At 56.3% G+C, this 14,938-nt stretch overlaps 1 protein-coding gene across 2 annotated transcripts in view; it reads right to left on the bottom strand.

The window, feature by feature from the left end:
* The window catches only part of DENND3 (DENN domain containing 3), a gene marked incomplete at both ends in the record, with an annotated part of 56,216 nt that overhangs the window by 19,650 nt on the left and 21,628 nt on the right, over positions 1 to 14,938 (bottom strand). For both annotated transcript variants that reach the window (XM_079722523.1, XM_079722524.1), the window contains 7 exons: positions 414 to 584; positions 1,928 to 2,187; positions 7,104 to 7,625; positions 8,690 to 8,889; positions 9,480 to 9,583; positions 10,406 to 10,502; positions 12,089 to 12,244. In XM_079722523.1, the coding sequence (XP_079578649.1) occupies positions 414 to 584; positions 1,928 to 2,187; positions 7,104 to 7,625; positions 8,690 to 8,889; positions 9,480 to 9,583; positions 10,406 to 10,502; positions 12,089 to 12,244 (1,510 nt within the window). The remainder of the gene's footprint in view (positions 1 to 413; positions 585 to 1,927; positions 2,188 to 7,103; positions 7,626 to 8,689; positions 8,890 to 9,479; positions 9,584 to 10,405; positions 10,503 to 12,088; positions 12,245 to 14,938) is intronic.

Genomic DNA, 14,938 nt, shown 5'->3' with positions numbered 1-14,938 from the left:
GGAATCTAACAGCTCCCCCCAACCAAAACCCTAATCCTGTGAAGGGGAAAAAAGAAGAGCCGCTTGCCCGGACCACCCAGCTCAGACCTGCCCGAGTCCAGCCCCCGACACTCCCCTCCCTGGGATGTCACCAGGGGCAGCGGGCAGTGCAGAGTGGCCACTCCCACAGTCTGCCCACACCACCCTGCCGGCCCTTGCGTTTGCCCCGAGGGCATCCCCCAAGACCCCAGGGCTTTGCACCGGGTCGCGTGCACCACAGCACCCCTAATGCCTTCTGATGAGACCTCATCTAATTCGGTGGATCCTGCGCCCAGGCCCAGGCCCAGGCCCCAGGCCCACCTGGCTTTATGCTGAGCGTTATTATAGAGACATGAGCCTTGGGTGAGAATAAAAAGGCAGCCCGGGCCCCAGACCTTGTGGTCGTCGGCCAGCTTCTTCCCAGCCCACATCTCCTTCACCATCAGGTGCCACAGGTCGCACTCTGTTTTAAGATTAGCTTCAAAGACTTCTTTCTTGGACACCATTTTGATTTTTAAAGTGGGAATTCTCAGGAGGAGAAAAGCTACTGTGGTGCTTCTGACTTCCTGCAGAGGGAAAAAGAGGCAAGTAAATGAAATGACACCCTCAGGGACCCTGGAGTCAACAGGAAATACATTTAGGGGTGGCGCTCTGCACACACTGAGGGGACCCACCGGGCACTAGCTGACATCCCCATGGGAAGGCAGAGTCCTTGGGGCTGGCCTGGGGCTGGGGCTGCCCGGGGGTTGGTCCGGCAGGACCCAAGAAGGCCCTGAAGTACCCGGAGCCGGGTGCCGGGGGTGGGGTGAACAGGGGCTCCTCCAGGTGGTCTGTTCTCAGAGACGGGTGACAGGGAGTCAGGGTCACGGCGGGGTCTGGAGCTCAGCGAGCCTCCATGGTGGGTCGAAGTGTGACCTGTCAGCCACACGTCGACAGAGACACACCGGTGGACTCGTCCACAGCGTTTAAAGGTGCTTCATTCTTTCACCTCCTTAAATCTCTGTCTCTGGACTTCTGGGAGGAAGCCCGTCAAAGGCTTGGGGGGAAAACTGAAGGAAGCAGTGAGAAGGTGCGTCCACTGGCCCAGCCTTAAGCATGGGCCACAGGGGAGTTCTCATGCCTCTTCTGTCTCTGGGGATATGCAGTAACTGGATTAACACATCTAACACGCCGCTTATAAATTTAGGAAATAAACCTGGGAAAATAAAGGTAAGCCATGAGTCACGATCTCAATTCAGATTCCCTTAGTGGGGAAGATGACATTTAAAGTCGTTATAGGGCTTCCCTGGTGGCACAGTGGTTGAGAGTCCGCCTGCCGATGCAGGGGACGTGGGTTTGTGTCCCAGTCCGGGAAGATCCCACATGCCACGGAGCAGCTGGGCCCATGAGCCATGGCCACTGAACCTGCACATCCGGAGCCTGTGCTCCGCAGCGGAAGAGGCCACAACAGTGAGAGGCCCGCGTACAGAAGAAAAAAAAAAGTTGCTATAAAATGAACAGCATGGGCCAGCCAGGAACCTGATCAAGAAACGTAAGATGGAACAGCTCACAGGGGCTGGCCCACGGCCGTTTCTCAGTAAAGCAACTTCTGTGCTCCTCCTACATTGTCGAATCAGGTCAGCGAAAGGACAAGCCTGCCTTGCTTCTTGCTCTTCCCCCAAATACAAGTCGGCTGAATAGAGAATCAGCTGTTTGTGCACTTACTGCTCTGAACACATCACCCACTCCATCTATTCAGTCCTCACATCACTCCTATTCAGAGGGTGCATCCTTATTCCCACTTTACAGGTGAGCAAACTGAGGCACAAACCATGAGTGGCTTGTGACGGGCCCACGGCTGGCAGAGCCCGGTGGGCTGCTCCGGCTGCTGCACCTCCCAAGCCCAGGCGGCTTCCAGAGCTGCCCTCACCTCTATGTTTCTGAAGGTGGAAATCTCCACGTAGCCCGGCCTCCCCTCGGTGAGGAGGAACAGGCGCTTCTGGGTCATGGCGATCTTGCCCACGCCGCGGTTTGTTTTGACAGAGCTTGACAGCTTATACACACACTCGTTTTTGTCCAGCTGTTCCATCACCGAAAAAGGCAGGTTGACCTCTTGGGCCTCTGCTTCTGCCTCCTTCCAGCAGTTGTAGAAATCTTTGAATGTTTCTGGGTCAATCTGTTTCTGGTGTCCTTAGTTTTATAAAGAAAAAAAAAGATTCTTACAGCCACGTACACAGGTGCTTCAAAAATGGTTGCTTTACAATCAGGAAGCAGCACATTACCTGCAGGAGACAGCAGGTGGCGCCAGCACCTAAGTCTGCCTGGATGGAAACCACCTGGAAAGCGTCCCTTCCTTCCCCAGCTTCCCCAGGTGCCCAGGTGGGCACTTGATCTGGGCTGAGTCCATTGCCCTCTCCAGCCCCTACCTAACCAGGTAGTCACAGTAACTCCTAAGGCACCAGGTAGGGACACTGGGACAAGGACAAAGTCCTGTGTCACCTCTAGAGCTGGTGGCAGCCATCTGGGGGCCAGTCCCAGGGTGAAGCTAATGCTAAAGAGACCAGATCCTTGGTGACACTCGCACACCACTGGATCAAGCCTTACCTGAAGCTAGATATATCTCAGTACTCTTTGGGTAATGTGAGCAAATAAATTATTATTTGTAACCGTGATGATCTTAGTTGATGCAGCAACCTTCCCAACTGTCCAATATTCAGGGGCTCTGGAGTCAGAGAGAGACCCAAGTCCGAAGCCCAGCTTCACTACTGTTTAGCAGTGTGACCACAGGCCAGCTGTGGAACGAACCTGCTTGCCTGTCTGTAACATGGAGCTGGAACCACCCCCAACTCCCACTCAGCCGCTAAGAAGTCCGGCCCGTTCTAATCTCGATGGTTCCCTGTGTCTGGCTCCTGCATCCTCCTCCATTCTGCATCCTGGATCTGTCTGCCCTCCGTCCTCAGAGGGCCCTTCACATCCTACACAGGAAGAAGCTCCTAAGTGGCTTCCCGCCTTCTAAGCTGCCCCCGCTGGCGGCCTCGTATTCACCAGGCCCAGATTCCTCCACGATCGGGCCCCTCCTCCCCCTCACACTCCTGCATCCCAGCACAGTGACAAGCATGTTGTTACGTGCCTCTGCACATGCTGGTCTGGAGTGCTCGGACCAGAAAACTCCTACCCATCCTTCAAAACCCAGATAAAATGGCCCATGGGCGGCCTTCCCGGACAAGGGGCCCACTAAGCTGATGCGCTCTTCCCTCATGGCATCTAACAATGCTTGCTGTGCTCTATACTCTATACAGGTCCAACTGCCCTGGGCAGCTTGGTCCTAGATCAGGAGACTGAGGACTGGAGAGGAAAGCCCTGCCAGCGGGTGGGCAGGTGCCAGGCAGACGGACCCGCCTACACTGTGCCTTTGTGGGTCTGCCTTTCCCGCTGGGGGCCTGCTCGGGACGCAGGAACCTCCCCGTCCCAGCCTGGCTGGAGGCCACATCTAAGCAGTCAAGAAAGGCTGTGAAAGCTCGGCTGTGGTTTCCTAACACCTGCCGGGTAACGGTTTCCTGGGGAATTTGATGTCATGGCCACAACTGAGTCTGGCCTCATCCCCACACGGTGCAGGCGCAGAAATATTCAGGCGAAAATCTCCCAGGTGGCAGAATTCTGAGTTGATTCTCCTCTGGCTCACCTGTGTTTTTCCAATTGCTTTACAGCAGTGTCTCTACTACTTACAAATTTGTTTAACGTCCTTGGATGCAAACAGAATCACACCACGGTGGGGTATCTGTATATACTTGGGTCGTTTTTAGAAAGTAGGTTACTGAGGGACTTCCCTGGCAGTCCAGTGGTTAAGACTTTGCCTTCCAGTGCAGGGGGTGTGGGTTCAATCCCTAGTCGGGGAGCTAAGATCCCACATGCCCTGCAGCCAGAAAACCAAAACAAAATAGAAAGAATACTGTAACAAATTCACTGAAGACTTTAAAAATGTTCCACATCAAAAAAATCTTAGGGCTTCCCTGGTGACGCAGTGGTTGAGAGTCCGCCTGCTGATGCAGGGGACACGGGTTCGTGCCCCGGTCCACGAAGATCCCACGTGCCGCGGAGCGGCTGGGCCCGTGAGCCATGGCCGCTGAGCCCGCACGTCCGGAGCCTGTGCTCCGCAACGGGAGAGGCCGCAACAGTGAGAGGCCTGCGTACCGCCAAAAAAAAAAAAAAAAAAAAAAAAAAGTCACTGAAAAAACTGAAGCACGAGGGCCGGTGGGCAGGTGCCCAAGCAGACGGGCCCGGGGGTCCCTGTGCTGGGCAGCGAGGCACCAAGAGGGCACGCATCAGGGTGGCGCCCCTGACCCCATGAAACGGTTCTCATCCCGCTTCCGTTTTGGAAAGGCTACTCCATGTAGCTGCCTCTGACTGGGGTGCCTCCATCTACACCTCCTGGCGGTTCTGAATGATTCTGTTTTTAATCAGAAGCACTTGGCTATTTTAAGTGGACAACAAGGAAGAGGATGTTTAGTCTACGTAGCCAAGGAAAAGCCCAAGAATCAGGAGAGTGAAAGAGGGGAGTTGGGGAGAACCACGAAGCCATTACGTAAGGAAAGTTGGAGCCAAAGATGCTGGGACGTGGAGCCTGGAGCCAAGAGACCCGTCGCTTCTGTCATTAGGACAAATGCTCCCACCATCTGGGTCCCTGCAGAGTGCCGGGGCCAAGCGGAGCGAAGCGGCTTCCTCTCGCGGGCAGACGGGAGGCGGGCTCGCGGGCTTTGAGAGCCGGGGTGAAGGACACCAGAGAGGCCAGGGACCCCCACGCGGGCCTGTGGACGCCACCCCTGCCAGGGCCGCAGCACAGCTGGACGGTTCACATCCACGGCACTCACACAGCAATAGCCACCGTGCACACAAGGGGCCACCGTGCACGAGGGGCCACCACGCACATCCACAGCCGCGGACAGAACTCATTCGTCTCCAATTCTGCACAAAAACGCCGACTGTTCATCTCTGCCCCTCACCCGCACTCCAACACAACCCCTCCAGCTCATCTTACGGGGGAGGCAGGGTCACTGGCTCCCCGAGCTCCCGTGGGCCACACTGAAGGCCACACACGGCTGGCTCCCCGCCCTGGGGCCAGGTCGTGAGGGCCCTGCACCTCGAATACCAGACTCCGACGTGTGTTCTTATGTTACATCCGTTTATTCTAAGATGGTGACCTTCAGCTTTGACCTAATCCTCCTTTTATTAGCACATACGTGCCCGTCAGGCAGAAACGTACATTGGATGCTGCACGACAACGGTGCACGTATCCCAGAATCGAGGCCAACAATGACCTGCTTGCGATGCGAATGGAGCCTAAGTGACAACAGGGCCATCGATGGCACTGTCACCGTGGTCATCTGAGGATGCCCTCCCGGGTGTCCTTTCACATCCCTGCAAGTCTGGGGCTGCTGGACGGCACCCACGTGTCCAGCTGTAAGCTACGCTGTCTGGCTCCCGTGGGACACGCTTCTGGCCAAGGAGAGGTGAGAGCTGAGGGGGACAGGCCCTCTTCTCCCAGGAAAAGAGCGCCGCCCAGGCCACCAGCCCCCCGGGCTGCGCAGCCACGGGCTGGGCTCGGGGGAGAGGAAGGAGCCGGCTGCACGTCCAGACACCTCGTCACACGAGAACAGCACCCCCGGGTGGACTACGCCGCGGTACCTCAGGCCCTGCAGCTGGCCTGGTGCTCGTATCCTCGTGTCCTCGCGAGGGTCCCGTACAGGAAGGTGGGGGGCAGGGCCTCCTCTGAGAGCGCTGAGCCCCGCGGCGCCTGCGCCCCACCTCCCGGCGGCCTGGGTGCTGCTGGTTGGCCCCGCGAGAACCTCTGCCCCCGGCGGACTCAGTGCATCCCCCACTGCCCTGCCCACGGGAGTCCCCTGGGCAGCACCAGTCGCCCACAGATGCCCAGGGAGACGAGACTGGCTGGCCAAGACGGGCCACTTCTCTGCGGCCGACATAAGGTGACACCATGCGGAGGGCCCCGTGGGCGCTGGGCCGGCCGCGCCCCCATCAGACCGACGGAGGGACCGCGAACAAGCGGCCCCATCCCTCCACCGGGGGGAAGGCAGCGCGCGTGGGTACAGAGAGGCCAGGCAACTCGACGGGAGCCGCGTGACGAGGAAGGACGTCCCGCACCTGTTACCAGCAAAGCACGGCCTTTCCAGAGGACACAGGGGCTCCCGCACAGGACACGGAAGGAGATCCGACCCGATCGAAAAACGGGCCAGGCTGTGCCGTGCAGCTCCAAGGAGAGAGGCCCGGACGCCCCGAGCACAGGCGCCGACGCTCAGCGTTGAGGCCACCTTGCTCACCAAACCGCAGAACGCTTCAGACGACCGCACCCCGCGCTGCAGCCCCGCCTTGAGGGACCTGCTGTGGGGGAGGCACTCCCACCCAACGGGGCTGCAGCAGCATCCTAGAGAAAGCCATCCACGCCCTGGGGACAGGCTGTGAGCCTCACTCGTCAGCATCGGGACAGGCGGACACGACCAAGGGTACAGGCCAGCACGCCGCGCCACCCTCACACGCACAACACCGGCGGCGGCAAAGGCACGGCGAGATGCCTGTGAGCACCACGGACACGCTTTGAAAACGCAGACCGACACACACGTACCGTGTGAGTCAGGTATAGTTTACAAACGCACAAACCCTATGTTCTGCTCGTGGGTGCATCCACGTGCCGCAAATGCTAAGAACTTGGTCAGAAGGGGAAGGTCAAGTTTAGGACGGTGTCCCTCTGAGGAGGGAGGGGCGGAAAGGGTTCTGGACAACCAGACGACTGCAGTAAACGTGGGAAGCAAAAGCAGCGGGGGGTGGAGGTGCCTGAAGCATTCCGGCTGGAGCCATGCGTCCCCACGTGGGAGGAAGGGGTCAGCACGCAGCGAGCAACCCCCCAGGACGGGAGAGATGCCATTAAGCGTCGCCAGACCCTCCATCCCCACCCCCTTCCCAGAGCCTCGGCCAGCCCCTGCGTCCGACTCGCCCAGGAAGCAGGTAAAGCCCTCGCCCGCCCAGCAAGGCTCTTCCCGGCTGGGCCGACCTGCCCTCGAGGGTCTGCACCGCCCACCCCGCGGGCATCCTCCTACCTACGGTTAATGCCTCGAAGAGCCGGTGTATGATGCCAGCGTCCTTCACGATGCCCGACTCCTGCACCCTCTTCACGAAGTCGTCCAGCTGCATGTGCTTCTTGGGCAGCTCGAAGTTCTTGACGCGGTCGTCGGCCTTGGGGGCATCCTCGGGCTTGTCCATGACCTCGCTGATGAGCCGGCGCAGCTCGGGCGTCCGCTCGGCCTGCGCGCGCTCGGGCGCCGACAGGGACTTCACCGTCCTCTGGACGAGGTCGGCGGGAAAGATGCGCACGTCCGTCTTGTACAGGCTCTGGAAGTCCAGGAGGGCGCCCAGCAGCTGGCCCTGCATCAGCTGGACGAGCCCTCGCAGGTAGAAGTACCTCGCCAGCAGCACCGAGTTCTCGGGGGCCAGCGAGTCCATGGCCTTGCTCAGCTGGGCCACGCAGTCCGCGTGGAACGCCTGCACACACTGGTCCACCAGCGGAAAGTGGATTTCCGGGATCTTGAAGGTGTGTGTCAAGTTGGGGGGCACGTCCAGAACTGAGGAGTGAATGGCAGATGAACGGTTGGCACAGACCTTAGAAACAGACACGCATTCCCACCCCGTCACTCTGCCCAGGGCCGTTTCTGTGCCTTGGGTGCAGCGTGCAGCAGGACGCCCCGTGCCTCTTCCAGAAAGCTCCACGTGCCCACGCTGAACGGGGCCCCTCACTGCTCCCATGGCACAAATAATGTTATTTGTTAAAACTGCTGATGCTAAGTTGAAACACGTGGCGGTGAGTCTTTGTTGAAGGACGAAGCTAATAACCTAGGCCGAGACGTACCTGCCAGGCAGGGCAAGCCCTCTCAAATAGCTGTTTCATTTACCTGAACAGCAGCTCTGCGCCATGGGTACTGTTACCACGCCCATCTCCCAGGGTGGGGACTGAGGCCTCCCCGGGTCCCCGGTACACAGCTACTGTGTACCCCAGGGTCACACAGCCAGGAAGCAGCTGTGCAGGGGACTCAGACCCACCAGGAGCCTCCAGAAGGTCAGTAAGGTCTTTTCATTTGAACACACGGCCCCTCCTGGCGTCGCCGGCATGATCCCCACTCAGCCTCCAGCTCTCCCGCGAACGCGCCAGGAGGTACCAGCTGGTACTGGTGGCTTAGCCCGAGGCAGCAGCCACTGGGGGCCCGTGCAGCTCACAGCACTGGCCTCACTGCAGTTTCTCCCACGGGCACTGGCTTCCTCTGTACCCCCAGCCCCTAGGAAGGGCCTGGCAATCACTGGGGGCCTAAGAGTTGTCACATCCCCTTAGACAGTCATATATGTAAACACATATCTCCTATGTACATATACACATACGTGCATATACACACACAAGTATGAAAACAGTGGGACGGGGCGATGGAAAATACAGACGAGAAATCGCTTTCTGTAACGAACATAGTCTGCAAAATGAATATTCTAAAAATATTTCAAATGACTAAACTGCCAGCAAAGCAACAGCAAAAAACCTCCCATTCCCTTCTACCGAAACGAGCTTTGGTTTCTTTCAGTGACTGACTGCATGAGAATCAAGTGAGTGAGAAAAGCCACAGCGCGGGCGTGGCGGGACCACCTGCGTGGCTGCTTCCACAATCCTCAGTCCGTATCTTCCGCAGCGACGAGTTCCGGGGCGGCAGCTCGGGCACCATGATGTCCTGCAGGTTGGGCATGCTGACCACCATGCGCCTGTGGGCCCCGTGCGGGGCTGAGGATTTCCGGCTGGCCATCTTCTCAACTGTGGGTCTTCTTCGACTCAGGAGCATCCCGTCTATCCTGGGTGAAAAAAACCCAACACCCTTGTAGACACAGCAATGGTTGAAGCACAGGCTCAACTGGGCATGTTCCCCAACGTGGTGACCAGAAGCCAGCACTCCCACACCGAGTGGGAAACGGCGGGCACACTCCTGGCTCTCCCGCGTGTAGTGAAGGCTGTACACAGTCCACACCCCAGGAGAAGCCACAACACAGAGAACAAACAAACAAGGGCGTCGTCGACAGCCGATACACGTTTGGGGGGTTCAGGAAAAGCGTCATGGAAGAGGCGGGAAACGGTGACGATGTGGGGAGAGAAAGAGAAGGAAAATGGGGAGAAAACAGCACAAAGACCCAGAGCTGCCACTGCAGGTACGTTCAGTGTCCCCCCCAAGAAACAGCAATGCACGAGGAGGAGCCTGACGTGTTACCCGACTCATTATGAATTTCTAAATGTGAGACTTCCTGACATGTTACCCGACTCATTATGAATTTCTAAATGTGAGACTTCTCTGATCGAATTTATCATGTATCCTTCCAAATAGAACTGTGCTCCTTGAGCACAGGGACACCCAAGGAGTCGTGCATACTTCAGAACGTAATATGCAAACCTGTCCTCTTCGGACTGCGTGTGGAGGTCCATCTGGGCAAAGGCGTCCATCCTTCTGCTGAGCCGAGCCTTGAGGAAAGCATGAAACATGTAGGTATCCAAGACCTGGAACAGACGCCGAGGGGGTGGTTACTGCGCCTGCTCCACGGTCCCTTCCTCCCCGAGCCGCCAGGGCACCTGCAGCCACTGCACGAGCGGCCCTTCCCGACCCACCAAGGCCTCTCGCCAGCACCTTTGGACAGAAGTGCCCAGACACAGGTGGCTTCCTAATTCATCATAATCTAAGATTTCCCCTCGATCCCTCACCAGCCAGTCTCAAAGAATCAGCCACTCTTTGCATTTGAAAAACCACAGAAAGTTCAAAAGCCCAAACCACCCTGCCCCGCCACCCCCCCAACCCCCGCGGGACAGCAGCCGCTGCAGTCCCTGCGTTTTGTCATGGATTCTGGTGTCTCCTGGGGACGGCAGCCGCCCTAACGCTCTGCGCCTCACAGCCAGCACACCCCGTCTCCAGACTCACACGCCACAATCTCCAGGTCAGCTCCCAGGGAGTGTGGATGCCGCCCGGCCCTGGGAAGGGGGCGGTGATGGGAAGGGCATGGAATTGTGCGGCATGATGGAAAGGTTCTAGATCCAGACTGAGGAAGGGGCGACCAGGTACACGCCTTGGTCAAAACTCTGCACACGCTATACTTAAAATGGGTGCATTCTGTTATATGTAAATCCCACTCTAAAAAGCCAATTAAAAAAATCAGAGCTGGCCAAAGGATCAGAAGAAACCACGCTAAAACAAACTTTTAGAAAAGCTAAAACACTGAATAAAATATTAACAGATGCTGGAAACACTTGAGTTGAAAAAGACTTTAGATACAGAAAAGGGCGAAGGATCGACTATACACACGCACACAAACCCCACACACCTCTTACCTGTTTGTAAAACTGTTGGTCCCCTGGAGCTCTTGTCTTGAGAAACTCTTCACTATTGAACACCCTATGTTCATAATTTAAATGATTCTTCACTTCCCTGATGAAGAAAGATAGTCTAAGTGTTGAAATATTTTTAAATACATGAAAAACACATTGCTGTTAGCAGAAAAACAGTAACAAGAAACACACACTTTGAAAAGCCCTGTCTGTAGGAACAGTATTTTGAGCGCTGAGGGACACGGTTTGGATGTATTCTGTGGTGGGGCTTTCTCGTCACTTCAAGCACAGCTTTCCTCCAACTGGAATGAAGCTCAGGGCTGGGGGGTGTCAGTCTTCTTCGAGCCCCCTAGCTCCTTATGCAAATGAAGACGCAATCATCCATAATTGTTCATACAAATAAAACTGAGTTCAGGGTGGTGACACAGGAAGGGCACCCAGACTCTGAGCACTGACCCAGCTCGGCCGCCAGCCTGACCCTCGCTGGCCACTTCCCCATCCTACACCGTGGGGACTTGGGCACATGACCCCCTGACCTACCGTGATAGCCTACCAATAGAATCAGTAATCCTACAGGGCATATTCAGGACGTAGCACGTTCGATGTTTTCCTTCTCTTGTGAGGGAAAAAATTACTTCATCTGATATCATATTTTCTTTTTAATGAACTAAACTCATCAAGTTTGCAGAGTATTAAAAAAAAACCCTTCATGAAAGATTTCATATTAAAAGAACAAAAGGAAAACTACATTTCTACGACCACACAAATTATACTGCTCTGAGCAAAGAGCTAATACAACCCATCTATAACATGACATCCCATTTTTCCCTAATAAATCATTTGCTGACATAAATATAGACAGCAAAAGAATACAGCCATTAAAATGTTGATTTTGAAAGAATCACACTGAGTGTCATCAAGTCGGCCAGCTCTGGTCTAAAGACCCCTCCCAGGCAGGGTCTGTGCAGGTCAGAAGGGGACCTGGTGTCGCCACCTTCCCTGCTACACGACCCAGGAGGGGGGGGGAGGGGCAGAGAGGGGGTTAGGGAGAGAGAGGGAGAGAGAGAGGGAGGGAGGGAGACAGAGAGAGAAGAGGCTGCAAGACAAAGCAGAGAAGAGAGAGTGGGAAGAAAGAAAAGGCCTGAAGGCTTTGCCACCAGTAACTTCTTCACAAAGGTGTGGTATAAATGTAGGCATATATTTATCATTACGTTCCTTAAACGAGTGCACATTTAGGGCAGCAATAGGCACTCGACGCCTGCACTGTGTCACACTGAAGTAAACACACCGCACTGTCCATTTAACTGATTCAGTTCAAGGGCTGGTTCCCAACAGCACACAATAGATGCTGGTGGTGACAGTGATGGGAAGAGAGAAGAACAGTTTCTAACGGGGGCCAGTCCTGGGTGCTCCAGCCTGGGCTCTCCTTTGGGCGGGCTTCCTTCCCGAAATGATCCGTCTGTCCCCCTACCCGGGTCGGACCATCCAAGGTGGTCATTCGCAAGAGAGACAAGGGGGTGGCGAGGCCCCAGGCGGGGTAAACACACTCCCAGGGATCCTCCTGGAGGCAGGGGCCTCTCTCCCATCAATCCTGGATTTCAGCCCCTGAGCTTTGCGGCCGTGGCCACTGTGGACCTGGGAGCTGGCTGGGGACCAGGTTACAGACACCGGAGATGTCTTAAATACCTGAAGATGCAGACAAGCAGCTGCAGGGTGATCTGCTGGATCTGGCCGTTGAGCCGCTGCTGCCAGGCCCGCCTGCAGGCTCGCCCCGCATTCAGGTCTGTGCTGGCGCAGAGGTGAGCGAGGTCCAGCTCATGGTGCATCTGAAGGCTCTGGACCCTGGAAAGGAACAGAGGGACGCTGACCACAGCCCGGGCCGGGTCACGTGACTGACTGCTGCTTACCGGCCAGAGAGAACCCTCCAGGAAGAGGTAAGTTAACACTCTCAGGACACTCAGACTCTCTATCAATAACTGGCGGGGGAGGCTGTCATTACAAATACATCCCTGTTGGGAGTTTATTCACCTCCCAGCACAAACGGCTCATTAGCACAGAATTCACGGAGGCCTCGTCTCTGGACCACGCACGTCCTTACACAAGCTGAGCGTCCTGTCCTCCTGTGCAGACACCTGCCCTTCCACGACAGCCAAAGGGTTTCCAGGGGGTCTGGGAGGGACGGCGCAGCTTCCCTGCCCGGGCAGGCGTGGGGGCACGAGGCACAGCCACTTACTTGTCCACAGGTTCTCAGGGACGGGGGCTCATAGCGGTTTTCATCACACAAGATCCTGGCCTCCCCAACACTGCCCAAGGCTGCACTTTTACATGAGACTTTGGACACCAAGGAGCAAGTCTGAGGCTTTAAATATGCAAAGTAAACCCACCCAACAGTATCCAAAGGTCAGGTGGGGCAGAGGGGACCCGGCGGACACACACTCTGATCACGATGAGGAAGACGGCGCGGCAGTGGGCGGCCAGGCACGGGGGAGTCTCGGAAGAAGCGCGCTGCTGCCCCTTGTGCCTCCCGGCAAATACCGAGTGTGGGCGCTCGTCACCCCAGACCCCGTGGGGAGGCCCACTGCCACGGCCCAGATCACGATCCCAGAGCCCTTCACAGACGAGCCACCGACCACGCACGGGTTAGTTCACATTTATAAACAGCCCCCCACGGTGAGCCTGAGACTCCACGTCCCACTGTCTGGGGGCCTGGCCAAGCGAGAATCCAACCCCCAGGTATGTTCTAGAATTCTAACAATAACGTGAGGGCAGAGGTAAGATCCCATCTTACTGGGGATGCGCCACCCAAGCACACTCTTGAGAAGCTGCGCCCAACGCTGGCAAACACCAGTCCTGAAAAGTCACCCTCTGCAAGTCCGGGGACTGTGGACTTCGCTTATCAGTAAGTGACTCGATGATGAGGAACGTGGGCTTCACCTTCGGAGTTCACGCAGGGAGACGCTCCCACCCGGACCCCTGGCTGGGCCCCCTGAACACTGCCCGCCAGCCACACAGGACTCCACGCCCCGAGCCTGGACTCAGCTTGGGGAGTTTTATAAATTTTTTGAAGATGGAAGGGACAATAATGAAGATGGCACTCCCATGTACTTTGTACAAACCATCCAGATAGAAGGAATCATTGATACCAAGGTGTTATAGGCTGAATTGTATCCCCCCAAATTCCTAGGTTGGAGTCCTAACCCCCAGCACCTCAGAGTGTGACTGTGGAGATGGGGCCTTTAAGGAGGTAATTAAGTTAAAATGAGGTCACAAGGGTGGACCTAATCCAATATGACTGGTGTCCTTATGAGAGGAGACTGGAACACGGACACCCACAGAGGGAGGACCACGTGAGGACACAGGGAGAAGACAGTCATCTACACACCAGAAAGAGAGGCCTCAGGGGAACCAACTCTGCCAACACCTTGATCTCAGACTTCCGGCCTCCAGGACTGGGAGACAATAAACGTCTGTTGCTTAGGTGGTGTTTGTTACAGCAGCGCTCGCTGACTAATACACAGGTAAGAGGCCGAAATGAGAACAGCCGAGTCAGGGAGCCAGCACAGAACCACCCGTTCCTTCCCCTCCACTCGGGCCTCAGCTCTTCCCGCATCCGACCTCCAGCAGACAAAGTAAAGGGGAACAGTCGGCACTGATAAAAGACGGGCTGCGTCACCAGCTCCTGCGTCACCAGAGCAGCAGAGTCCAGCTCCTCGACGACAGCCGGGAGCACCTGCTGCACTGGCCCCTCGCCCCACGCCCTCCATGGGTCCCACCACGAGCTTCATGCCAGGCCTGCCTGAAGTCCACACACGAGCTGGAGGACTAAAAGCAGGATCTCTCCCACCACCATTTGATTCGATTCCAAAGGGGGAAACGTCCTCCGCAGGTCCACCTGAGGGAGCCCTGGCTGTGCCCCGACCCACCTGCCCCAGATGCACCTTCGTCCCAGCGTAAATGGTAATCACACCTCCTTTCACCCCCCTGAAAGAAGTACATGGGACAGTCCCCGCCAGGCCTCTCCCATCACCACACAGGCCACAGGGCCTGCAGAGCCTACAACCGTTAGTATCTGCCCTTTTTGGAAAAAGTTTGTCTTGCCTGATCTCAGCCAATGAAGTGCAGTCGTAGAGACAGAAAAACCACAAAGAGCCACAAAACAGGTATGAAAAAAAAGAGCGCTAAGAGAGCGCTGGGGTGGGGGGCTGAAAGGGGAAGACAGCTTCCTGCCCAGGGAAGGACGGCGGGTCATGGCCCTCAGGGGCCCCCGGCTGACAGTGCCATGGGGCAGAGGCCACATCTGTTTGCTCATCATATATAGACTCTGCCCAATGCGCTGGATACATATCTGGTGAGTGGATAAATAAATGAAGGAAGGAACTTGAGAGATCACAGGCGCAAAAGAGGGTCGAGAGGTGTCCCGGGGGCGTGGCCGTCCCCTGGCCTGGGGGCCATCGTTAGTATTTAGACAAGATTGGAATGAAGACAAATGCCTTTTATTTTTAAATATTCACAAACAATTTCCAAACTACTAAATAT

The sequence above is a fragment of the Hyperoodon ampullatus genome (assembly GCF_949752795.1).
Source record: "Hyperoodon ampullatus genome assembly, chromosome: 17".
Taxonomy (NCBI): domain Eukaryota; kingdom Metazoa; phylum Chordata; class Mammalia; order Artiodactyla; family Ziphiidae; genus Hyperoodon; species Hyperoodon ampullatus.
The sequence above is the reverse complement of the archived record's forward strand: the minus strand, read 5'-3'. Positions and strand labels throughout refer to the sequence as shown.